The sequence below is a fragment of the Pleuronectes platessa genome, chromosome 21 (genome assembly GCF_947347685.1).
Source record: "Pleuronectes platessa chromosome 21, fPlePla1.1, whole genome shotgun sequence".
Taxonomy (NCBI): Eukaryota; Metazoa; Chordata; class Actinopteri; order Pleuronectiformes; family Pleuronectidae; genus Pleuronectes; species Pleuronectes platessa.
In genome coordinates, this window is record NC_070646.1 from 18955400 (window position 1) to 18982510 (window position 27111).

At 39.6% G+C, this 27111-nt stretch overlaps 1 protein-coding gene across 2 annotated transcripts; it reads right to left on the bottom strand.

Moving 5' to 3' along the window:
• Window positions 1-235: 235 nt before the first annotated feature.
• On the bottom strand, window positions 236-27004 carry ipmkb (inositol polyphosphate multikinase b). Of its 2 annotated transcripts, XM_053414350.1 has the most exons (7): window positions 26617-27004; window positions 25788-26018; window positions 17312-17397; window positions 14474-14570; window positions 12125-12297; window positions 8357-8438; window positions 236-7993 (listed from the first exon to the last, which is right to left on the bottom strand). In XM_053414350.1, the coding sequence occupies exons 2-7, from the start codon at window positions 25999-26001 to the stop codon at window positions 7197-7199; spliced, it is 1449 nt and encodes a 482-aa protein (XP_053270325.1). In that variant the 5' UTR covers window positions 26002-26018; window positions 26617-27004; the 3' UTR covers window positions 236-7196. The 2 variants fall into 2 exon arrangements, with proteins under 2 accessions (XP_053270325.1, XP_053270324.1); XM_053414349.1 differs by lacking the exon at window positions 26617-27004 and having other exon boundaries at window positions 25788-26491.
• Window positions 27005-27111: the final 107 nt, after the last annotated feature.

Consider the following 27111-nt stretch of genomic DNA (forward strand, 5'->3'; position numbering starts at 1 on the left):
TAAATAATTCTACCTAGTTCTTTCATTTGGTTGAAAAAACTGTCCCCATGACCTTTGGAGCCAGAGAACAGGAATTCTTCAGACAGGCATGAAATCTGGATCCCACAGAAGGAGGCTGCTGTGTTCATGAAACCTGTTGGGCCTCCTGCTGTATATTTTAAACAGTGGTTTGAAAGAAAGCAGGGGACAGTGAGTGAGACAAGAACTGACTCCAGAAATGAAGCAGCTCACCAAATACTTTGATTAGTATTTTTATTGTTGAAAAAATAATGATTATCAGGTTTATAGGTGTTGAGGGATGTTCCTCTCCATATGTACACTATGATATTTTCTGTTCTGTTTCAGGCTCATATATAAGATGTGTTAAATCCAGTATATCAAAATTCAAACATTCTCAAAACCCACACTGTGAAGATGAAAAGCTCCACATCCATGTGGAGCTCATCCGGGCGGAGCAGGTTCAGCCTCTCAGAAAACCCCACGTTTTGAAAGTGAGTTTGTGGCTTCCTGGAAATCCAACAGCGGTTGAGAAGCTGAAGCGCTCGAGCCCAACTCTCTATCCATCAAAACGTTTGGATTTCATGATGTCAGCAACAACAGCATGCCACAAGCATTCACACGTCACACCTTTTACTCTTTATCATGGATGGTATTCCACAGCCAGTCATACCAACCGTGCATTTACACCAGGCATCACACAAAGACACTTAAGTAGATCAAAAGTCCTCACCAGGAAGAAAATGGCTGAAGGATGTTACAGCCAATCAGAACCACAGATAGTTTTTACGTCTGTGCTTTTGGTAAAACATGTGACACCGTTTCCTTTCCTCAATGCTGCATTTGTGTCCAGTGGCAGAGTATGTGTCGATATAAAAAAATGAAGCTCGGCTCATCTTTGAGCTGGTGAGTTCAGTTTCGTTTAAGAAACTCTGACAGCTGGAGTGACTGATAGGATTAACTCAACTGGTTCTTTCGAGCTGACGTAAATGCAGCACTGAAAAAAGACGGTTGCTTTGACTGAAGGCAAATGATTCTGAAAAGACACTCGTGCCCTTTTACCATCGTATTACTTTTGTCTTCCTGGATCCAATTTAAAGAACCATACAGATGGTTTTGCATCTTTTCCCCATTTACTTGACATTACATTACTGCCATTCATTTTTCAAAGCATCTACTATGGTTTCAGACTGATGTCGAACCAGGCAGCTGCTGATTTGAAGTCATTTCAGCAAATTCACTCACAAATGAATGTTCTGCTGCATTTACAGTTTGGAGTGTGAAGTTTGTACTGTAAGTATTTGTACTATATAACTTAAACATAGATAAACATACAGATACAGAAATATATTATTTGATATTTAAGGGTCGATAAAATTGATTATAAAAATAATTTACAAATGAAAATATGAATTAATCAATGAATACTTCAAATTACAAACATCTGTCCATAAATTAATAATTTCAAATACATTAATCAAATACAATATATATAATAATTAATACAAATGTAAAGATCTTTTTGAAATTGCCTTAATTGTACAATCAAAAGATCCAATAAGTACTTTTGCAATTTAGTCTATTGATACATTTTTAATTTGTGAAGAAATTCAATGAAATGCTTCATTTTCATATCCCAGAATGCCAGTATCTGTTTTATTTTATTATTCTGTATTGTTTTAACAGTGACAAAGTTAATATGGACATTTGAAGTTGGATGTTTTTTTTACAGTAGTAAGGATATCAATCTATGGTGTCTATATATGCTTGAAATAAAGAAGACATTATAGAGATTTCTTGATGAGTCAAGGCAAAAAAATTTCATTTTGTGACAATTTTAGGACGAGAAGACTCAACTTCATTACTCTCTTTGTCCTTTTTCTCTGAGATTTCTTAACTTCTGTTTACATCGTCCAACTTGCACAGACTTTACAGATCTATGCAGTCTCTAACTGGACTTGATTTGATCAGAAAAAATATCATGTTTGATTGTATTTCAACGCAAATAAGAGCCACCGAATCAAAATGCACATTTACTCAACTCATCATTTCAATGAGGAAATATGTTGAGAGATGACTTGTGTTCAATTCAATTAAAAACATGCTTTGAAAATAGCTGGCAGTAATGTACAGTTCATATAGTTTGTAGTTAATGGTCAAAAAGAGGTCACACAAGCTCTATGGTTCTTCAATGGAGAGCAACAGCTTAGGTATTCTGTTTGAAATATCATGACCTGGCTATTCCATTACTCTGTAGTGCATGAAAGACAAATTTCAAATGGGAGAAGCCAACAAGCTGGAGTTCTAGAATATACCGTAAATCATGTTCTGGCCTGTATTGGACTTTTCCTGGTTACAAGGAGCAGCAGAAATGTAAACAACGTAGAACCCGACCAGACACAGTTTCCCTTGCATCTTTATCATGAGAGGAGAGAAGCCAGAAAAATCTATTGAATTTGTACTTTTGGACAGATACAGTGCACTCACCCTGGATTACCACAAGTCAGCATGGCCCAGTGGGGGCTGTGCTGATACGACACATGTCAAGCAGTGCAAGCAGTTACATTACATGTAGTCCTGAGGACTACAATGTAATGGTGTCTTATTTATTTCAAGTATGGGTTAAAGGAGCATCCAGAGATGATACCACACTTGTGAGGTAGCAGAGGTGAGTGGTCAGGTCTAGATCCAGACTCTTCACTGACTGTAAATAAATTCCATCTTCCAAAGCTGCAACATGCACAACTCTTCTAATGATCAAATTTAGTAGTGGTCAGTTCTGTTACATGTCTGCGCTGCTGCTGGTAGATGCCAATAAAAGGGTTTGAAGCATCTTTCAATCATTTACAACTTACGGCATTTATTTCATTTTGTACTGTATTATATGTTATTTGTACCATCTAGGCAGTCACTGTATATTCCTTTCAAAGTGCTATGAAAATCAACTTGCAGTGTGAAAGGTACATTTACGTATATACCTATAATTAGTCCCGTGGCCAACTCCTGGCTCCATACCGAGAATCTTTAGTCTTTAGATTCAGTGATGGTCATTCAGACCATCAAATGGTAGGGGCAGACGCAGCATGAGAGGAGGCTGGAGAAACATATAAAGTAAACATGTGATCTAAAACTGCTCCAGGCTGTGATGTAAAGAGGGAATGACTAATGAGAAGTACTACGTGGGATCAACATGTAAAAAATCCTTCAAATGAAAGGGCTGAGTAACATCGGTTGACATTGATTGAAGGGGGTCAAAGTCAAAGGTTGCATTACAGCGAGTCAGTTGACTACCAAACCAATTCAATCAAGAATGCCCTGTATGCTAATGCATGATATGCTTTTTTTAGTTAGCCATAATACAACTGACTAGAAACAGGAGAGATTCATAAAGCTGCCAGAATGATCAATAATCAATATTTCAAACATAGATACAACATGGAGACATGAACACAAAATAAGGCGGTGACTAAAAAAAAAAAATTCTTCTAACTCCTGTTAATATCTCTAAAGTAATCCTTAAAATTCACATCAATTATTTATTTATTTTTAGAAAATGCTAGAGAAAATATATTCTGATAGTTTGCAGTCTCTTTTGGTTCAGATTAAAATCAAAATACATTTGATTAAGTTCATTTACTAAAGATAAGTGTTTTCATATTGTTTGTTATATTCATTTTTACCATCTGCAAAGGTCTGTGCATGTTCTTGATTCAAATCGAAGCTGGTTTGTGGCGTACTGGGGCAGTGACATTTAGCATTCGATTTTAAAGCAGCTCCTTGTTAGTGTAGAGAGCAGAGGATGGAGTCAGTAAAGCTTCAAAGAAACCTAAACCCCAGACAGTGGCACAAAGGTAACCACTTAGCATTTAACAATGATAAAGTTGAACTATTTCTATCTTAAAAACACACACCTTTTGATCAAAAGGTCAGTTGCATTTGTGCTATTGTGTACAGGCGAGGGGAGCAGAGACACAACACTTCATTGGCTGTAATCACACTAGAAAGTCAGACTGAATTGAGGATGGACATTTACACTGAAAGCTGCACTGTCATTTCTGTTGTTATTAGTGGAATTACTAAAATTATTTGTTCCTTTTTGAATTCCCTTATGTGGGATGACAAAAACATTAACTACAAACTAATCAAAAGACCGAAACCTGACTGTGAACCTGCCTTGGGCCTCTCGGTGTCTGGGGACGCACTGCCTGTATTAATGCCTGGGGGCGAAAGGCTTCCATTCGACTCGGGGCATCCCTCATTGTGACCATGGCTTATCAAACTCAAGATAAAACTGTTCATCAATATCTGCTCATCTGAACAGAACTTGAGCTTCAAAGTCCAACAAAACAAAATTCAAAGAAATGTTTTAATTAATGTGTTTTTCCAGAGCTTTCAGCTTACTCTCGTGGCTTGCAACAACTGAATCTAAATCTGTTGATGAAGGCCATGGCCCAAAAGGCTGAAAGACACAAGATCTATGTTATTTCTCGACAAGACAAAAGGCCTCCGGCTTCCAGAAATCCACGGCAGCTACACTTTGTCAATTGAGAGCACTGGTCTCAATACAGTTCACGGCACCTTTAACAGTCCTGGTATGGCAACATTAGAATCAGTGTACAGATCATCACTCTGTGTATCTTAACCAAACAGGACTAACCAGTGAAGCTGTAGGCTCCACCTGTTATCGTGTTGACATCCACCTGCACTGAGCCAAAGAAGCCCCCCCCCCCCCCCCCCAAACCCCACCAAAAACATAAAACCATTCAGTTGCTGTCTTTCCCTTTTTAGCAGCGACTCGTCAGTAGAATCTCATTAAAGCAGCACGTCTCAAAACTGTTATTCTACAATCTTAAAAATCCTTAGGGAAGTTATAATTATTAATGTAATATCAACCAATCAAAGCACAGCATATGTCACCCAGTATAACATGCTGCTTCTGTCAAACCCCATAATGCACTGGGAAGGGTGGAGCTTCCAAGTGTAACTCATAGCTAATCCAAGACGGAGTTCTAGTCCACAGCAACGAGCACAGGCTTCAGATAAAAGAGGGGATTTGGCAGCTGAACATGTACAACAATTAAAATATTCATGGAAAAAGACAATATACTGTGTAAGTTCATTGTACGGTTAAGAGGATGAGATAAGGTCAATCATGAGATAAGACTATATAAAACAATCATGTAGAGTTGAACAACCAGACAGCATGAGGATCATCTTGTAGGACAAAAGTAGTAATATTAAACAGTTTTCTTACAGTAAATTTACCTGAGTTAGATACCTGTAGACAGTGGTTTCAACAAAAACACAAAATGACAACCCGACTTAAACATCAACATTCTGCAGACTTATTGTTGACCCAATGCTCACAAACTTACATCAAGTCTGTGTGGACGAACCCTCAAGACGTCCTGAAGACGATTGAATTTAGCAATGAAGGAATTTGGCAGCGAGCTGTGAACCAAAAGGAGCCTTTTACTGTGCCATATCAGTTACTGTAGTTTATGTAGTTTGTATATATATATATATATATATAAATAAAGGCCTCACTGTCTGATAGCTATCAACTAAAGTGCACTAACTTTCTGGTTGCTTCATTTCAATAAACTGGAAATGAAACTTCAGTTTTCAGCATATGACTGAGGATCAGCCTAACCCACAGCTGTTAAACTACTATTGTGGGAATAATAAAAGCCACTAAGCTCAAGTCAACAGATCAATTTCCATTAGATTCAAACAAACTTCTTCCACTGCAGAAAAGCTTTAGAGCAGAGGACTACGAAGCCAATCCAAAGGATCAGGAGTGGTTCCGCTCGAGAACGTTTTTAGAACGCATCAAATCAGCTATATTAATTTTCATTTCTTATCTTGCTCCTAATTTGCCAGTTGTCAAAAACAACCCTATGTTTTAAAGAAACTATTTTACTTAACTCAACAGTTCAAAAACCATGTGATGGTGCTTACTGACTTGATTGGTATATGCACCCTGAACTTCCTGCACCATACAGCTTGGGTGTGATCTTCTGTGATAAATGCGTACTGCTTCAGGGCACTACGTCACACTCCACATGTGGGTGTTCAGCTAATAAAAGAAAAGCAGGTTTGGTATTCTAAGTAGAGACATCACGACAGAGGTTAATCCTTGTATCGATAACACTAGATGTTTTTAGGAAAGCGTGACTGCTGGTTTGTACTAAAAATTATGATTTTGTGTTTGCGCTGCTTCTAGTTACCTTAATGCTCAGAATTAGATCCCACAGATCTGAATGTACCTGCATCCTGTATAAACCACTTGTGGCTGCAGAAGCTACTTGTTGCCGCTGCTCAGCAGAAGTTACATAGTTTTTCATTTAAAGAAAGCACTGAAATTATTACAGCTACTAAGCTTCAGACATCTGATTAAAAACTGACCCATTGTGCGCTGGATTGCTTTATCAAAATACATGTAAGGTATCAGTGGCAATGGCAATATGGAGGAACATGGCTATCACAGTACAAGTTATTGTATATTGCAATATTGACAGTATATAGCATATTTCTAAGAAATTCAATTGTTACTGGAATGTCTGCATTTGGCCTCTGAAAAAAGAAATCCAAGTACTTGATTCACATTGCTGTCAAAGACATGTAAAACCATATTGCCATAACCCTGTGCAGCACACCAAAGACTTTAAAGGGACAGTTGCTATGATATAAACTGTGGAGAGAAATCCCTGTTACTTGCCTAATTCCTATTATATCTGTTATAATCCCTACCCCTAGTTTCATATGTACTGTTAACCACTTTGAGATTTAAATCCATTCTAAATGGACTAACGTTGAAGTCAGGTTACATGGAGCTTGTGTGGGCATCAGTAAATCATGCAGCTAAAGATGTTGTGTTTAAGTACAGGGTTGTAATGCCTTCATGGACTGACTAGTGCATGTAGCATGTAGAAATGCAGCTGTCACCTTATGCCACTTCCCCTCTGCATACAGGCACACGTACAGACACAGACACGCACGTGACCAAAGGACCATCACAACCAGTTGAGATGATGAAGATGACGACGATGATGATGGTTCAGTTTTAATATTCACTTCTTTGATTCTTCCCTCTCCGCCGCCTTTTGAGAAGACAGAAGGAGGGTTGACGGGGAGGAGACAGAGGTTCACTACGAGCAGTTGTGGAGCTTCAGCTGGGGTAGGAAGGAGTGGGAGCTCTACGCAGAATCACAGAGGATCTGCTCCAGCACTGTCAGCAGGTGTTTGAGGCCGTAGATGTAGCCATGATCGTGGCTCTCGCTTGGGAAAACGTGGGCAAAGTCAATCATCCTCACCTCCACCTCTGTGTCTCTCTGACTCTCCTCTTTTGTCTCGTGTCCTTGTCCTTTCAGCTCCTCTGCCTCCTTCTCCCTCTCTCCTTCGACAACCTTTCTTTCCAGTTGTGATTTGTTTCTGTTGCCGTTTGGTGGTTGCTCTGACTCTCCTGTTCGTTTCCATGTGGAGTTGTCTTCCTGACACAATATAGAGTTGTTATCTCCAGAAACTGAGCTCACTGATGTCTCCACAGTTTCATCGACTCCACTGGTGCCTTGGAGATGACCCTTGGCACAGTGGTGGCCATGTTTCATGTGGTTGGTGTAAATTGTGGCTAGGCTGAAGTCCCAGGGCACCACCACTTGAATGTTGTTGTTGTTGTACTCGGCCACTACCCTTTCCTGCCCCAGCCCTTCCTGTCTTGCTTCCCCCTCTCCCCTCTGACAGCTGTCAACCGCTGATGACAACATGGCTGTTTTCCCCACGGTTGGGCTGATGGATGGGGTGCTGAGAAGCATGGAATAGGAGGATGAGGAGGAAGAAGAGGGGAGACCCTCATAGACGAAGAGAAGGGAACTAGCGTAGAAGGCCAGCTGATGCTGGGACTCAAACCAGTGGAGTATTTGCTGCACCCTGTGGATGCTGGCTGACACTGCATCCCTTCTGAGACAAGCACCATTATGGAAGAATTTAGCCAGACCTGGAGTAGAACGGAGAGGAGAGGAGAGGAGAAGAGAAGGACAAGGAGAAGAGAAGGACAAGGAGACGGAGAAGGACAAGGAGAAGGAGAAGGACAAGGAGAAGGAGAGGATATGTTAGAAACCAGATTGTAATTCTGTGTGTCATGCTGTAAATATGTGAATATATGACATGAATATTATTTGAAGATGTTGTTACTGAAGATGTAACCCTAAATAAAAGTGAACTTGTGTTAAATGTGAGATTGGCCTAGGGGCTTATTATAGTGATGTTCTCAAAGGATATTCATACACTTCGATGTCAGTAGGAGAAAGCCACTTATGGAATATGTTGATATCATTATCAGTTACACACACACACATACCTTCTTTAATCGTGTCCTTAACCAGTGCTCTTCCATAGTGCTGATCGTAGGAGTCAAAAGTGTCACTGCACACTTTATATACCTGAAATTCAAGAAAACACGTGTTAGTTAGTTGGTTCTTGTCCCTAAAACACACACTATGGTAATGGTGTTTATACACACTTACCAACCAACAAAGAATAAGTCACTCAGACCTATTTCCATTATACCTGAAGGTCCAATACCTGAGTATTTGATCCATTCATTGCAATTCTGGTAGGGCCGAGAACAGTTTTATATGACATACGTACATCCTGTCATGATGACCTATGTGCGTCTACCTGTACTTGACATGGATTGGTTTGTGGACGGGCATACTGCTGACGTCAGTGTGTCTATTCGGTGGGCAGTAATATTTTCTGTTTTCTGGAGAGAATGAATGAAATCGATTCAATTTGCAAATTTTCTTGACATTGTAATATCATTATATTACTACCAGTATCACCAACCAGCTCAGTACATGGCACTGTTATATTTTCAGAGTTAAAGACTGCAACTGGGTAACTCAGCTTCTGGATAGCCCAGTAATGCTTCTTCTTAAAGTTTTCTCAATACAGCAAATTATCCACTGTGGTCAGAGGCACCCTTCACACCTGATATTTTGGTTCAGACTTAACTGAAATGTCTGAGGGTCCGGACCAAAAAAGGGAGGTTTGAAACCAACCCTCTAGTCTTCAGCAAACACCTTTTCCTGTCAAGCTTATTGTAGAAGCTGGTTAATATGTAATCCCTCTTCAGTATACACTTCTGCAAAAAAAGTTGCCTATTTATTAACATTCATTACGTGCTTCATATGTACCTATGGTGCAGCAGCATAGATCACACATACATACACACTTGTGGGCTTGGGTTAGGTGAACACCTAACCCAAGCCCACAAGTGCACACTGCCTTTATGACCAGTTTACAATAGGTGGGGACATGCTGCAATAAAGCTGCGGTCCCACCACTGACTGTCATTTACACTGAGGGACTGTTTGGACAAACTTCATCAGGCCTTTCAGGTCAAACCATTAGTAGACAACGACTGGCAGTTCTAATCTATTACTAATTTCCTCAAAACACAAGTCACGATCTCCTCTTATTTCTGAATCACACCCACATCTCTTCATGTCGTGCTCCCACTGAGGTGGCTGCTGCTCTCTCTGTTCCTCTTACGTAAGCTTAGATTAAGTTATGTGACCATGGATAAATGTGGATGTTACCATCCTTGGTAGCATGAATGTAAATGGTAAATGGTTTTGTATTTATATAGCGCTTTTCTAGTCTTGATGGCCACTCAAAGCGCTTTACAGTACAGTTTTACATTCACCCATTCACACACACATTAATACAGTGCATCTAATCGCAGCACTTTGTTATTCTATGGGGGGCCATTCAGGGTTCAGCATCTTGCCCAACGACACTTCGGCATGCAGATGGGTCAGACTGGGGATCGAGCCGCCGACCTTCAGGTTGAAGGACGACCACTCTACCCCTCAGCCACAGCCGCCCCAATGTACATGACTGCCCGATGGATTTGATGGGTAACTGGACAAGACTGGATATTATTTATTTTAATTCAATCTGTAAAAAATTCTCTTCAGTTAAAACCATCATCTTCAAAAGGCACAAAGTAAAAAAAAAACACTAACTGCATCTTAAAAACTATTGAAAGCAGTGTTTCATCGGTACACTTTAGATGATATCGTTCGCATTAGTTGGTAGCATAAACTACTCTCTTGCTCAAAGGACAGGCAGATGCAGAGCATGCGGATCTGTAAAACTTGTCAGGCAGTTCAATGTGTTGGAAGACTAACGTTTCCAAGAGGAAGGAATGAGTCTCAGTGAATATTTAAATGGAGCTTAACTTTCCTGTGGAAATCAACAAGACTTTAAACTTAACCCAGCTGATTCAATGAACCTGTCCCATGTCGCAAAAGAATTCCATTTAACTTTAAACACAAAAAGATTCATCTCATTTATTCTTTTCAGTTTGTTACATTCTGCACACAGGAAAACCCAAACCAAGACACACACTGATGATTATGATACTGGATGTAGATTATAATGGAAACGGATCCAACTGATAAATGTTTCGCTATTTGATTATCTTTCTTTGCCAAAGATAAGACGTCCTTCTCTGTATTTCCTGTCATCTGTCTGTCTCACCCATGAGGAAAAAATTATCAGACACTAGCATGATATGTTTGTGTGTGTTTATATGTGTGTGTGTGTGTGCATGCTTATATCTTTGTGAGGAACATTTTTACTATATAATTCTTATTCTTAGGTTTAGCTTTAGGTTAGAGTCAGGCATGTAGTTATGATGGTTAGGGTAGGGCCTATAGGGAATGCATTTAGTCAATGAGTGACCTCACTGAGAAAGAAGTACAAGAATACAGGAATGTGTGTGGGTTAGGGTGTGTGTGCGGATGCATGAGAACATTGTTCTCTTCAGCTCAATCAACAACTTGGACATATTCCAAATCACATGGGTTAAAGATTGACTTCTGCTGTGTGATGAGGATTTGTATAAAAAAAAAATGTAATTACACTACTGTTTTGATATCAGTCTGGTACAATAACTTGACAGGTAGTGGATATAAAAGATTATTAATCTGAGTTTACGTTGAAGATTAATTTTTGTAGAACAATGAGCATGGAACCAGTTAACCTGTGACAGTGTGAAAGATGGGAGTCCAAAGGTGTGCTGAACTAGCAGATAGGTTCCAGGAGGGGTCCACACACACTGCAACAATAACAGCTGGTTTTCATGTAACACCATGACTGATAAAGCATAAAACAACAAGATAAAAGTAATCCAACCATGAGTTGAGTCCGAACTAAACATTAATCTTGTCCTTAATGGAGAGGGTATACAAATACAGACTGCTCCTCTTAAAGCACAGTTTCAGCTGACAGGCTGTGTGCATTTCCGCAGCCTGGGAACAAGAAGGCTTTTCTGTGATCGGCCGACTTCAACACAATGTGGGATGATATTCCAACAAAGCTTCTTCAATGGCTAACAACTGCAACAAAGTACAATTTGTATGAATGAAATTAACAAATGACTGATTCTATTGCTACCTCTTTATTTTAAACACATGCTCGGACCTATTCTTATAGCACGACTAACTGATAGTTATGAAGGTAGTAATGAATAATTATAGATCTAACATCAGATCATTTTAATCTACATGATCTCACATCAGAGACTTAATGACTCAGACAGGGACTTTCACACCACACTTAAATGGACATTTTATAGGAGGAAAAAACGTCAATGTGAAACCAGTAAACCTGAAACCAAAACTAAGCTTAAATAAGTCTCATTCTATACGGTCTGTTAGCATTTGTATAGGGACAAAAAGTGGGGCAGCAAAACTTACTGAACTATTAGTTTTATTTTATCGAAGAGCAGCGCACCGCCCAGTCCTTTTCTCACTTTGTGGGGGCTGGGCTCACTGGCTAACTACAATACTGTATGAAATCTACCCTCCCTGAGCCAACCCTCACTGGCATTACTTGGAATTTAAAATATTTGCAGCGCAGCATCTTATTTATGGTGTTATTTATTCATACATTTATGAAAGACCACAAATGAAATATAATTCTTTGAAAACACTGAAATGCAACATGTGGTATCAAACAAACAGGATGATTATTTAAACCGACAAATCCCACTTAGGAGTTTTGAAATGATTACATAGGTAGCATAAAGATTCCCTGAACAGCAGCTCAAACTCACCCTCATGCCGAGGACCAGGAAGCCGATCTCCTCCATCAGTGGGTATTTTCTGATCTGCTGCTCACGTTTCTCCAGCGAGGCAAACGGGTCATAGCTGCACTGGCCCAGCTTCACGTCCATGATGCACGGATTGACGAAGCGACGAGTCACATCCTCCAGCTTCAGGTACAGGTCTGAGACACGAGAGTGATGACTGAGTACACTGTACAGGCAATATCATCATATTGTATTATATACAGCATGTTACTTTGTATGACAGATTTTCTAACTGGGATTGTTTTTTTCAAAATCTATGCTATTTTGTTCATGTACAATGAGTAGAATCCTTCCTCGTATCATATGAATATCACATAATATGCAGAGGAATAAGCTTATTTATATAAGCCAAATAATGTAAAATTTGGCTCTGGCCCCTTCTTGTGATTTTACAAGGGTGAATTTATATCCATATATCCATGCATTTATTTGTATATATATATATATATATATATATATATATATATGTATACCATATCTACCTATATACGTATAGACGGTCTAATCTGCACATACAGTGCCTTGCATAAGTATTCACCCCCCCTTGGACTTTTTCCCATTATGTACTGTTACTAACTGGAATTCAAATAGACTTAAATAAACTTTTTCCCGTTTGATCAACAAAACATGCATAGTACTTTGGAGGTGCAAAATAAATTTTATTGTGACACAAACAATAATGAGAACAAAAAAGTTGACATCTGTTGGGTGCATAAGTATTCACCCCCCCTGTGTCAATACTTGGTAGAACCCCCTTTTGCTTGCAAATGTGACTTGTGAATGCAATTGGTCGCACCAGATCTTTGTTAGGGGTTTCACAATAAAGGGGGTGAATACATATGCACTCAACACTTTTCAGATTATTACTTGTAAATAATTGTGAAATCCATGTAATATTTCCCCCCACTTCCAAATTATGCACTATTTTGTGTTGGTCCATTACATAAACTCACGATGAAATAAATTTTAATCTGTGGTTATACCATGACAAAATGTAGAAAAGTCCAAAGGGGGTGAATACTTATGCAAGGCACTGTATATGGACAAGTCTATCCCAATATCTCCTTATAGTTATACACAAATTAGGATTTACATGCTCGTGCAATCTTCCTGTGCCACTGCACTTGGGTCAATAACATTTCCATACAAACTATTTCTGTAGTGAAAGGCGTTTTTTTTATTATTCTCTTGTCTACCTCATTCTGACTTGGCTGCTGCTGTAACAAGCAGGGTTCATACACATTTTGACCAGTGGATTTCCATGACTTTTCCATGACTTTTCCATGACTTTTCCATGACTTTAAACCAAATTTCCTTGACCGAACATTTTGTGAAATCTCGGTGTATTCGCGAAAAAGTGACAATGTAGTATTCAAACTAACAATGAGAATTCCAAGGCATACAGTATACTTTAAATTACACAAACCCAAGTATGCCTGCTTATATTTTAGCGTATTTCTTTAAAAGCATATGAATTATTTAAAACTCAGCGTAAATGAACTAGGGATGGGCATTCAATTAAATGGTCTTAATCGATCGTTGGGAGAATTAACGATCGATTTTCGATTAATCATTAATATTTTCATATTAATATTCACTATTTATAGGCTATATTAAAATGCAGTGAAAATAGACAAAACTAAGCGTGTTTCCTCATTGAGATCTTTATTCGAAGATGAACAACTCTTGTGGCAGTTAAACGGGATCTGTTCACTGGTAACACTTGAAAATATGCGCTGCTGTACTCTAGACTAAGCCCCGTTTGGAGCTAGCTGAATTTGACTGTCCCTCTCAGTCAAGTTATTGTCACGCCCTAACTCCCGGAACCCCTGACACAGACCCGGGTCTGTCCGGGTTCCCCTCCAGGTGGACTGACGGTCCGTGTGCGGACATGAAGCCGAGCAGCGCAGGTAAGCTCCGGGCTGCTTTCTCCAAATGCTAACATCCTCGCTGTGATGCGTTCAAGGCAACTCGGATATTCCGACGTCCTGCCACATAGCGAACATGCAATAGTTTTCATCCATGAAAAACTAATGTCATCGACGAAACTCATCGTCTATTAATTATGTCCATCCCTAAAATGAACAACATGAAAATATTAATATAACAAAATTCCATGACTTTTCCAAAACTTTTGGGAGATAATTTTTTTCCATGACTTTTCCAGGCCTGGAAAAACACATTTTAAAATTCCATGACTTTTCCAGGTTTTCCATGACCGTACGAACCCTGAACAAGTGAAATTCCCTTGTGTGTGGGCCGAGAAAGTTGTGATCTATGGACAACAGAGTAATATCAGTTTGAGTCTCTTACCACTGGGGCTGTCAGGAGAGGACCAGGGTCCGTAGTACTTGGGAAGGTGGTTCTGGAGCTCCAGGAGACACGGATCACAGCACTCCTCTGCATACACCTGGGAAACACACATTTACCACATCATCATAATTCTACACTCTACACACAGGCAGATACTGTGTATCTGGTGTAGGGCAGAAACCAACAATATTTTCATTATGCTTTTATCGATTAATATATTTTTGGATGCCTCGTCCTGATCGAGTAAATTGTAGAATTTCCAGTATCTGTGGCTGCTTGGTTTTCTGTGCAGTATCCATTAAGATGTATTGTTTTTCTGATGGAAACTGTACAGCCAGACTATTAGCACCAAAACTGTCAAGTGTGGAATAACATGCTGTTAACAAAAAAAATATTAAACTGTTAAATATAGACCGTTAATAAACCAGAGAGAGAGAAAAAAACACATAAATAATGTAATAATGGTTTTCTTCCCACTGCAAGTAGACCGGTGCAGGATGGCACCTGTGTGACATTTAGGTTTCTTGGAGTCAGACTAACTTTTGTTTGTCTGGTGAAGACAGAGGCAGACATGATGCCATGACTCACTCCTGTTTGAACAGCACAGCTAAGCTCTAATGCAAACACTGTCACTCTGGTGCAGACAGATATTGATATGTGCGATTAGGACATGATATCGGAACTGATCATCAAGAATTGACATTTCTCCATCGATCTTTTTATCTTTGACTCCTGCTGAGAAAGTCCCACTTTGGCTTATTCATTCATATTCAGCTTTTCTTTATAGTGTACCACTAAATATATAGGGTAATGACAATTTTATTTAAAATGATTTATTTGGTACTGAAGCCCAAGAAGAATTAAGTCATCTCCTGGGAAAAAAACTGAAATATGAATCTATAACGAAAAGGTCCTTATTTCGCTCAGTTTTGATCCTTTGAGCTTTGTATTTGTGAGTTTTCTTTGTGTTACATTTTTCTGTGTTTGGGATGATATCATGTATTCAAATTCCTCTCTTGAAAATCTTCTTGAGACTGGGTGTCATCTTTTCAGTATCTGTGTATACAAACCAGTGTTCATAACTCCATTTCTAAATGTCATCTTTGCTAAACCATGCAGCCCCCAATCAACACGGGAGTCATTCATTAAACAAGTATACCCCCAGATACAGTCATGTTCTCTTTTACATCATGGTAACTTGATCCCAAATTGTAGTTGTTTGTTATTTTGTTGCATAAAAATAAGCTGTGTAACCTATGGACTTAGCAAAAATGACACATCATGAACACAGTGAATATGACTCATTGCTGCACTTTATCTTCCATCTTCCTTGGCATCAAAACATCGAAGTTTTTCACTCGTTATATCGTTGGTGTTATTCAGAGCTTTCCACAAGGCTGAAGAGTAACAAGCATGAGTGAATAAAATGGCTGTAAAAACTCTGTTACCACTCTTCCTTCATACACGGATCTTAGTTATTGCAAAGTTTTCCTACCTGACTATAAAAAAGTAGTGAATTATTTAAAATAAAAACAGAAACTAAAGAATTAAGAAAGAAAACCTCACTTTGTATCATACAAAGCAGTGGAAAAAGATTCAGTGACCAAATTAACAAAAAATGTAAAGCATAGATAAAATGTATGATGTGGAGAAACACATAGATCATATATTATAACTTTATTTGTGTAGCACTTATCTAAACAAGGTTACAAAGTGCCTCACAAAAAAATTAAGAATGAATTATAATAAAAGTTATTCAATTCAGTTCAATTTGAAGGGCCAAATCACAACATAATAGGGACAAGACTTTAACATTTATAGAGAAACACAACAGTCCCCACAACTGTGGTATGTATATATATATTTATATATATAATAATGGAGCTACATGAAGCTCCATTACCTCATATTCACTTTATAAAACATGATTTGGAGAATCTGAAATAACAATTAAATTATGTTTCAAGAGGAGCAACATGAGACCTGAGAGAGTCCTCTCTCTGCTGTTGCGACTCCTGTTAAGGTACTGCTGTGTTAGACGAGGGACAGGAGTCGCTGGTTTGTCTCAGACAGATACGTTTATAAAAGTTTAACCAGATTCAAGACAAACTAACATCATCATTCAGACTAAAGTCAGACAGCTGATATTTTATCTTCTCCTGAACTGTTCCCTACATGTCAAGTGCAGACAGGTGGTCTGAATATTTTATAGAATCGGCCTTCTAAATCTAACAAAAACTAACAAGCATAGTCATTGTCAACTCAAATGAACGTCACTTCACATGGTTCACTCTGTCTAGCAGAGCGTCTCCGTATCGCACTGTGTATGTGTGTGTGCATGTATATGCGTTTGTGTGCATGTGCAGCCCCGCCCCCGGAGGGGGATCAGTCAGAGAATATCAGAGCCAATGAGAGCTGATACAAATGAGGCTTCATATTAAAACACAAATAAAACAAGAAATTATAATAAAAGGCCAGAATGAGCCTCAATAAAATTAAATAAATAAAATGTGGAAAGCATTGATTCTTTTTCAGTGGTTCTTGCTGGTGTCTTACCCTGCCAGGCGTCTAATCTTATAGGGTAAACAATGTTTGTTTAATTTTATAAAGGCTTGACTGGTCTGTACCTTCACCTAGATTTTGTGTTGTGGTGACACCTCAGTCAGCTTATGGCCGCACCAAAAAGATGCACATGCTTCTTTTATCATTGGATTTTCACATTGATTTTGAGCATGATTCGAGTGTGAATTAAACAAATCAGATATTAATCAATTCATTTAAATAGTTGATGAATCCAACATATATATAAAGACATATAAATTAGTGCATAGGTATTACCATGCTGTAAAACTGCATCTCTCGTGGACCTCTTGGTGGAGGCTGAAGCTGCTTCAGGACTGTTCCATCTGGATGCTGCAAAATGCCTGCAATGAAAGATGGCACCAAAAATCAACTCAAAAAAAGGTTACAGACTGCAAGGATGCTAGAAGAGAAGTAAGAGCTGACAGCAGCAGCCATCATTTGGCTTCAAGCCCTGTTTTAGCATATTCGTAAAACAATAACAGCAATGAAGTGAAGTGAAATCAATTCCAGACATCTCAGTTAAAGGTTCATCAACAACCCATTGACAAGTAAATCATTGCAAATGAAAAACGGGGTCCATTTAATTAGATTTTTTGTTTGTGGCAGTTTTTCGAAAAAAGGTTAGACATCTGAAGACATCACCTTGGACTCTTGGGTTAATCCTGGCACATTTAGTATTTTCTTCAAATTTGCAGCTGGGGAAGTACACATTAAATAAATGTTAACCAAAGATAGTCTCTTATTAGCTTATCCTGTTACCAAACTTTGGTGCAACATGCAACAGGTCTGTCACTTTTTATTTAAAATTTGTACATTTATTCAAACGCTGGGGGGAAGTCCATATTATAGAAGCACATCAGACCTACTGTCAGCTTGACCTGTTCCATGCCCTCTTTAGCAAGCAGTAAAATATGTCATTACTTTATGCTGGTTTGCTATAAAAAATGGAGGACGCTAGCAAGAGAAGCCATCCTGAGCAGTGGACATCCTGACACTAGAGGATCTGAGAAGCTGCATGTGCAAGTTTTTTGAGATCTAACTTGTAGATGGCAAGATAACCATGAAAGATGAGGCTGTTTGTCGTCTTGGAACCATGCAACTGCCATATTATGAATCATTTAAGGTTAACCATAAATTTGGTTCCCTTCGCAAGCCTTTTTGCAGTGTAGAAAGAAAGATGATGAGTCCCCTGTTACATCATCACATGCTGACCTCAGCTGATTACAGATAGACTGAATGAAGCTGCAGTGGAGAGGATTAGTCCTCTCTTTGGCAGATGTCTAGGTTCCCTCAAAGAACACAGAGTTGTATCGACACACATGCAAAATGCAAAACAAGATGCACAACATACAAATATTTGCAAAAACAACCAGCAGACGAAAGGATGGGTTGGGACCAGGGAGTGAGCCTGAGGGTGGACATCTGTCCTGTGTCTGGAAGGCCACCAGACTCCATCCTGAGAAGAAGCAGGAATCTCTACAGCTACTTTAACACTGATCAGACCTGCTGCATGTTTGTAACTACATATCAACACTACAGCACTGCACTGTCCATCATCAGTCCAACACACATCACAAGTAAAGTTACACCATGTCTGCACGGGAGGTATAATGAACGTTAGCAGCACATTAGCTCTGTCTGCGTTTAGTGCAGGTCACCAGCAAATGGCAGCACTCACATCCCAACATTCAATCACTGTACATATGCGTGTAAACTGGAGCTGACCTACAGTCATGGCTACATCCAAACAGCAGAGTGAAATTGGTTTGTAGACAGCTGGACTTATTAAAATAGAGGTGCATCTATTCTGTCAGTTTCTCACAGCACATACACATCCTTTCTGGACAGTAACAGATACTACCACATATCGTTAACATGGTTTATAGTGGTAAAATAAGTATTGAAATAATTTTCTCATATAAAATCATGCGATCGAATTTAAAGATGTGCAAACACGCTATACAGGTTTAAAGGGATAGTTCATCAAAACATTTAAATTCACTCATTATCTGCTCGTCACTATGCCGACGGAGGGGTGGGGGAAGTGTTTGAGTCTACACAACACCTCTGGAGTCTCAGGGGTAAACAGTGTTGCAGCTTAATCAATACAATTGAAGTCAACTGTAACCACTTCTTTTGACTTAATAAAACAACAGACAAAGAAACTCCTATTCTAATCAGTTTTTAGCCTGAATGTCCTGTGATAGCCTCATCGGAGGCTGTTTACGTATCCTCGGGCACATAGAACACAGCACACACTCTCGCCCCAAGGGCACGGCTAAAAACTTGCTGAAAATGACATTGTTTCGAGTCGCATAAGAATGTCGGGGCCTGCGGTCACTTGGATGACACCACACTAGCAGTATGGAGTCATTCTGTGTTCTTTTTCTGCGGTCTTTATTAATACTGAAGACTGGTCACTTGCTGAAACACTTTTTACCACTTAAACTCCTCAAGTGTTTTGTGGACTCAAACAATTTACCAACTCCTCCATCGGCAAAGTGGTGAGAAGATAATGACTGAATTTTCATTTTTACTTGAACAATCCCTTTAAGTCTTGAATGCAAAACTGTGTTACTGTTACTGTTGTTCAGTTGGTGTTGTTTAAACTGTATGATTGTTTTGGAGGTTGCACTTTGTGGTTCTGTTGAACTGAAAACGTGTATAGGCAGTGGCATGAAGGTACAAGACACCAACAAAGATGTCAAGAGAGTTTGTGGTGATAAGACAAAACACTTATATTGATGTGCTGTAAACAAAATCCTGTGATCTCCACAGCGGAATGAAGAGGTTACATCCTGCCTCTGCCTGCTGCACTAGCCCTCGCCTAAATCCTGCGGAGGGTTTGTTGCTGTTGTGAACACATCTGTGCAGTGAAAACTTCCGCTGCGTTGTAATGTGCATGCAAGGCAAACTGCGATCCAAGTCTCTGGAGTTCCTCTGCCGGTCATGTCTGAAAACAGCTAAAGTAACTCAAGTATCCAGAAACTTGAATTTAGCTCCAGTGTCTTCCATTTCCCTTTGAGAGGTTGGCCGACTGCGTCCAACTGTGGTAAATTCACTTGAACATGATTTAGAAAGTCACACATCTGTCTATTGACACTCTCACAGCTGGTGACTGTTCAACTGACAGTAAAGTTGAGTAAAAATAGAGATCATTGCTGATTAATCAGATTGTAGTACTGGCTTATTTTACTATACTTTATTAATAAACGACTTGTCAGCAGCCAGAGTAGTGGTTTAAGTTTCTAAGTCGTGGTCGAAGTTTTTGAGTCGTTGTTGAAGTTTCTGAGTCGGGCATTCAACATGGAGAGTGTGGAGCAGCGGACAAAACAGGACTCTCCTGTAAACTGCTCCACTTTTATGACTCAGCTGGACTTTCACCTTTGCTTTTCTGTCTACACTGTTACTACATTATGATCTAACCAAACACACCAGCAGAAAACTCCGATTTGCATTCTACATTTTCTCAGTGTCGGCTGATATCTTAACACGTTCTTCTTTCTTATTAAACCAAACTTTTTTAAAGTGATCAGGGTTGTCATCAATCAATAAAATGTCTATTTGTATAGCCCATATTCACAAATCACTATCTGTCTCGTAGGGCTTTAACAAAGATTGACATCCTCTGCCCTTAACCCTCAGCAAGAGTAAGGAAAAACTACTACTAAAAGTTCAGAGAGAGCCACATGTGAGGGATCCCTCTCCCAGGACGGACAGAAGTGCAATAGATGCCACGTGTAAAGGGGAACATCAGAAAGATATCGGTATTTATTGTCAGTAATGGTAGAGTATGTGAGGAGAAATATTGTATATCAAGCAGGAATATAGGTTGGCAAGGAAATAATGCAGTAATGCATTTTCTTCGAGAAAAACTACTAAAAAGTGACAGAAAAACATCTGATAATAAATAAGTTGATATTATGTGTAAAAAATCTATTTGAGTTTCATCTTTGGAAACTGAGTTTTAATTTGGTGAGACATTAGTTTGATATGACGATGTTACACGGCTAACTTCTTTCAAACATACTGTGCGGGGCTTTTCTCTCCTGTTCACTACTTATCAACGGCTGCTAAAACAGACTGATTAACTAGTCCAGCTCTTATTGACACACTGTATAACTACACACTTCCTGTTTACAAAACACCCAGTCAAATACTGGATCACAGAGGGGCACAATACAACCAAGGAGCCTCAGATCACTGACGGGTGAGAGTGGAGGCCTGTGGAAACAGTGAGGAGGATCGTTTTCACTCAGCCGCAGTACCAGCTGAACAGGATTCCAGGGCTTGTTCTGCAACTGTCATGGTGACTAAAGGAGACTGTTGGTTCAGTCAAATCTGTGTCAACACCCATTTCTTAGTTGGAACTGCGCCTGTGTTAATGATTATTCCCTACCAAGCAAGGAGGGTTTCAGATAACATCGGCCAACTTTACTGTGTGATTGCTTCACTTCTTCTGAGCGGGGACACTGCCAACAGAGAGGGGACACTCAAATCATCATCACACACATATTTAACAGACCAAACTTGACTGTGTGGTCACTATGTTTTTCCTGAGAAACTAGTAAGACAGATTTGAACATATATAATACAAGATTAGCAGCACACATCTTGTTTACCTTTTTCACTATTTAACAGCTGCTGATCAGCAGATGGTTGCACCAGTAGCTTAACTTGGAATACATCGCGAAAACACATAAACACAGCTGTCATATCGTGGCACTATTCATTGACTTTGGAGGATTAATTTAAACAACCCTTATATTTATTGCAAATGACACTAGCTCCGACACTGCTGCCACTGCACAACTAGAATCGGTCGGTGGTGGTCAAAACTCACATCAGCTTGCTGCCAGAAGATTTACACAGCTCTCCATTAACAGTATGAAATCGGATGCTATACTAATCCTATCACAAATCACAGCTAGCTGAAGCCAGAGGACTAACAAACAGATAGAGGGCTGGCTGCTAACTGACTATTCAACTCTCTTGCAAAGTTAAATATGTCCTTACTCCTCAAATGTATGAAGTTTGTGTGAGAGACTGCATTTCATTTTCACTTGTTAGAGAAAAGGGACTGCTGCTCTATTCACCCCGTGTGCGTGTGTGTGTGTATGTTTATTTCATCTTGCAACTTTTGGAAGACAAAACTTCATAGCGCCATGTTGAGGACAGAGCTGTTCTTAGTGCCTGTGTGTCAATAAAATAACTTCCAAATTCTATGGTGAACACGAGGTGAACCAATGGTAGACTATGTCGCTGCCTCGGAAAAACACGGACAATTCGACCAAAGACATGGAAGCGATAAAATGGCCAGAGCAATTTTATCATTTACGAACCAAATAGGAAGTGTGGATCCATGGCGTTTTCTTAATCCTGAAAAAAAGCAGTTTTCTTTTTATTCTCCCGTACATACAACATTTTTATGAATCGATTACTTTTTGTTGATAGTTATTCCCTCTGCTGTCAAAAACACAGAATATTCACCCACAGTGATATCTGATCATGCTCTATTGTTACTTGACATCTCGTTTAAACTCTTACAAAAAACTTGCCCTTCCTGGAGGCTGAATTGCACACTGTTAAACTGTTAACACTTGTACATTCTTCACATAAGAACTACGTAAGTACTAATAGGATGAAATCTCAATATTTCACACTTGGTAGAAGGTCTCGCCAGGGAATGCCCTCTGAGCCTGTTGTTATTTGCTGTGGTGATCGAAACTTTATCTATTGCGCTTAAATCTGTCAATTTGAGTCAAGGAATTCTCAGATATGGCTCGGAACACAAACTTTCGTTATATGCGGACGTTTTATTATTGTTTATTTTCGACCCGATATCTACTATCCCCCAGACAGTCGAACAGATTCTATACTCTTTCAGGTTAAAAATTGAAGTGTAGAGTGTATGCTTTCCTGTAAACAACCTAGCTCTTCAGATCCCTGATAAGTACTTTCCCTTAAGATGTGGAAAAGCTATTTCAAGTATTTGGGTTTGAACATCTGTCGACAATTACGAGACCTTTATTAAAATGGTTTCCCACCCTTAATTGACTAGCTTAAATTGGACCTAGAAAAGTGTAATAGTGTGCATATAACCATTAGTAATTGCATTAAAATGACTGTGCTCCTAACTTCTTTTGTATCTTTTCCAATGTCTGCTAGTCTTTATAACCAAAGCATTTTTCCATTCAACAAACAAACTAATTTACTCTTTTTTTTCGAAAGACAAGACCCCAGGATCAGGAGAGAGTTTTTACAAAGACATACATCTGTAGGTGGATTGGCGCTTCCTAATCTAAGAAACTATTACTGGGCAGCCAATATACACAAAATGAATCTCTGGACCCAGGAAAACACAGTAAATTGGTGTGAACTTGAAGCCAAATCCTTTCCCTCTACCTCACTTTTGGCTTTGCTTTCGTCTAATTTGCCCATTAGGCCAACCCAATTTTCATGCAACCCTATTATGTTTCTACCTTAAGAATCTGGTCTCAATTTAGACTGGCTTTTGGACTCCAGGGATTGTGTAACCACAGTCCCATTCGCAATAACCACTCCTTACCCCTTCCCGGCAATGATATGGCCTTTTCTTTATGGCAGAGGTCAGGCCTTGTCAAACTAAGGGACATTGACGATATCTTCTGTAGCTTCAATGGATTGTGCGAAAAATGTCATTTATTTGGATACTTCCAGGTCCATAACTTTGTTAAACTAAATAATGCCTCTTTGCCTAATAATCTCCTATCACTGTAATTGACTCAATTCTGATTTGTTGGATATACCCAACAAATCAGAAAAGCCTAGTCTCAAAGTCTGACATCTTAATCTCCGGTCTCACAGAGGCCTCTCCTGATAAAAAATCAAAAAAAATTGGGAAGATGAACTTGGCAAAGTTATAGATGGCAATGACTGGGATAGTGCATTAACTCGAGTGATTGACAGTACGTCCTGCTCCAGGCTCAATCTGATACAATTTAAGGTTGTCCATCGCATCTACTTTACCAACTCCAACTCTCCACAATATATCCCAGCGTCACAGATGCATCCCAGTGTCACAGATGCATGTAATAGCTGTCACATGTCACCATCAAATGACACACTTGTCTTGTTTTTATTTCCAAACACCTTGTTGGGGCTTTAAACACGGCACTGACACTGTGTAAAGAGGTGGCCATTTTTGGAGTATTACCAGCACATCACACAATTAGGAGGGACAAAAAGATTAGTATTGCCTTTAACATCCTTGTTAGCAAGCAGAAGAATATTGCTGGAGTGGAAGTCACCTTTTGCACCCAAAGCTTCTCTATGGCTTAAAGACGTCATTATGTTCTTAATCTAGAGCAAATCAAGTACAATTTGAGGGGATCCCCTGGAAAATTCAGTCTGTTTGGGAACCTATGATTAAATATTTAGTAGTTAAATCAAAGACCCTACAGGACAAATGAAGCACTCATCACTGATGCACACTCTCAATACGTTTCAACTCATTTACAGGGCTGATTGGCTTTCATACTCTTTCGATTGATCATTTTCTTAACCAATATGCTAAGAAGGAAGGGTTGGTTATTTATCATTATTTATTACTTTACTCTATATACATTTTTTTTTCTCTTCTCATTTTTTGTATTTGCTGAAACCATATGTGGGACCGGGGGTTAAATATCATTTTTAAAAAGTCCTTAATATTCATTGTATTCCATTTTACCTGTTAAATACAGTCATGAGAAAGCTAAAAGCAGGACATGCTAATTATGTAAAATACTAGCATGCTGGCGTGGACTCACATGAACCTTGGTCAAATTTTGCAAGTCCATTTATTCAAATAATGTTAGAGGAGTTGTGATTACAAAGACGTGGAAGGACAGCTGCGTCTCGTCTGTCTTACAACATGAGAACAGGTTTTCCAGGAAATTGGGGTTTATCAAGGTAACAGCCAGAGCAGCAATTACTTATCCGTCTGAGACTGTGCTGTTAAACCAACTGCTGACTATCAAGTTCTGTACAAAAGACTGCTGACTATCAAGCACAGTCAGTTCAGTTCAACACTCTAACTTTGCACAGTGGAGGTTTAGATAATGTCAGGTGTGCTGAGAGCATGGCTGAATGCATGGATTCTGAATGGTCACAGATTCTCCACAGAGTTCATTTCTGATGAGATTTAGAGATTGAAATCAATCAATCAATCAAATTGTATTTGTATAGTATTATTTGTATATTTAGCAAATCACAATTTGTCTCATAGGGCTTTAACAATGTGTGACATCCTCTGTCCCTAAACCTCAAGAAGAGAAAAAACTAAAAATATATTTATGTAAAGGATATTTTACATAATTTTCACATGCATGAATCATACTTCACAAGCACGCGCCTCTCTCATGTATAAAAACAACATTGTCTAATGAAAAATCTCACTTTTATGACAGCAACTGAGCAAAGACAGAACTGAACTTTGTTATCCACGGGTTCAGGAAACATCATACAGAACCAAAAAGATACATTCTATGTTAGTCGATCTTTATCTGATAAAACTCTACAGTTGAGAGACACAAGCAGGACTTTGGAGGAGGATATTTGGATGAGAAACTGCTTGGTGAACTATTAGTAGGTGTAACAGTTAATACATGAATGCAGGTGTTAATAACAGATTAACAGAAGGATGTGAGGTTCAGTGATAAAAGTTATATTTGCCGGGGAAGAAAAAAAGATCTTTGTCCAGTTCACTTACCCACTTTATCTACTCCATACTTATGGCCGGCCACCTGATGTGACAGGGGGACGCAGCCGTTCAGATGAGCCGGGCCGTTGAGATGAGCTGGAGCCGGACCACTCTGCTCTTTGGCGGGGGGTCCGCCGGGGAGCCGCGGGGTCATGTTGACCCCCACCCCGGCTGAGCTGGAGGTCAGGTCCAATCTGCCGAGAGCTAGAGAGGACTCCATCATCACCTGATGCTGGGTGGCTGACATTTGTAAAAAAATAACAATAAAAAAAGGTGGACAAGAACGGATTCTTGTTCCAAAAACGGAAGAATTGAATGTATAATCAAACTATGGAAGTGACTGTATTAATTCACATGCCGCCACCACCAGCACAGGTTGAGCAGTTTCACACAGAAGGTCCAGTCCACGTGAAACACGCACACAAGCCTCGGTCGTGCTCGTTGTTTTCGACTAGCGACGTGACCCGTGTGGTCAGCCCGCTGTGGTCTGCCCGCTGTGGCCGGTGGAGAAGCAGATCTCCCGGAGCAACTGGGATCCAGTTATTTTCATTTCAGGAACAGCAGCATAAATACACCCTGGACACATCCCACTTCCACCAGCCTCCACCACAGCGCAACAATACTACTTCCGCTCGGGGCTTCCGAAATAAAACGCAGAGAAAACGTAGTGTACGGCGTAATGCTACAGTCACGATGCTCTCGTACTGATTTGCAAATGTGTTACACCACAGAAGACTGAATTCAAAGTAAATCAGTCTTATAATGAAGGCAACATAACGCAACTTCCGGCCTAAACTGTTCCAAGTTCAGTTAGCTTGACGTAGCTCCACTTCCTTACCGAGCACTAAATGATGTTGTCTGTCCGTAAAGCTGGTGTTACATCCAGGTCCAGTCCAGCACTGCAGATGCAGGCGGAGACAATGAAGCCCTCAAATGCATAAATAAGCTAATGAGTCCAGTTTCCAATCGATGACTTATCGATACTGTCCATTAGGCTGCTGGAGCGTCACAGTTTAGCAGAGCAGGGGGACATCGCCGTATGAGCGCCTTCATTACGGAGGTCTGTGTGTTGACGATGATCCCAAACACGACGTACTGTTGTGCTGGAGTCCATGATATAAGAGGAGTTCTGCGGGTTCTCCTCTGGTTCTCCGCCGGTTCTCTCAGCCTCACAGATCCAGGTCAGTGTGGGCGGCTGCCTTTCTACGTAACCAACAACGCCCAAAGAGCCACACACGTTTACGACACTAGCTGTGACTGTCGCAAAATCTACCTTTTCATCCCTTTACGGCAGCACTGGGGACTTATTATCCAAAGAGACAATAACCCCAAC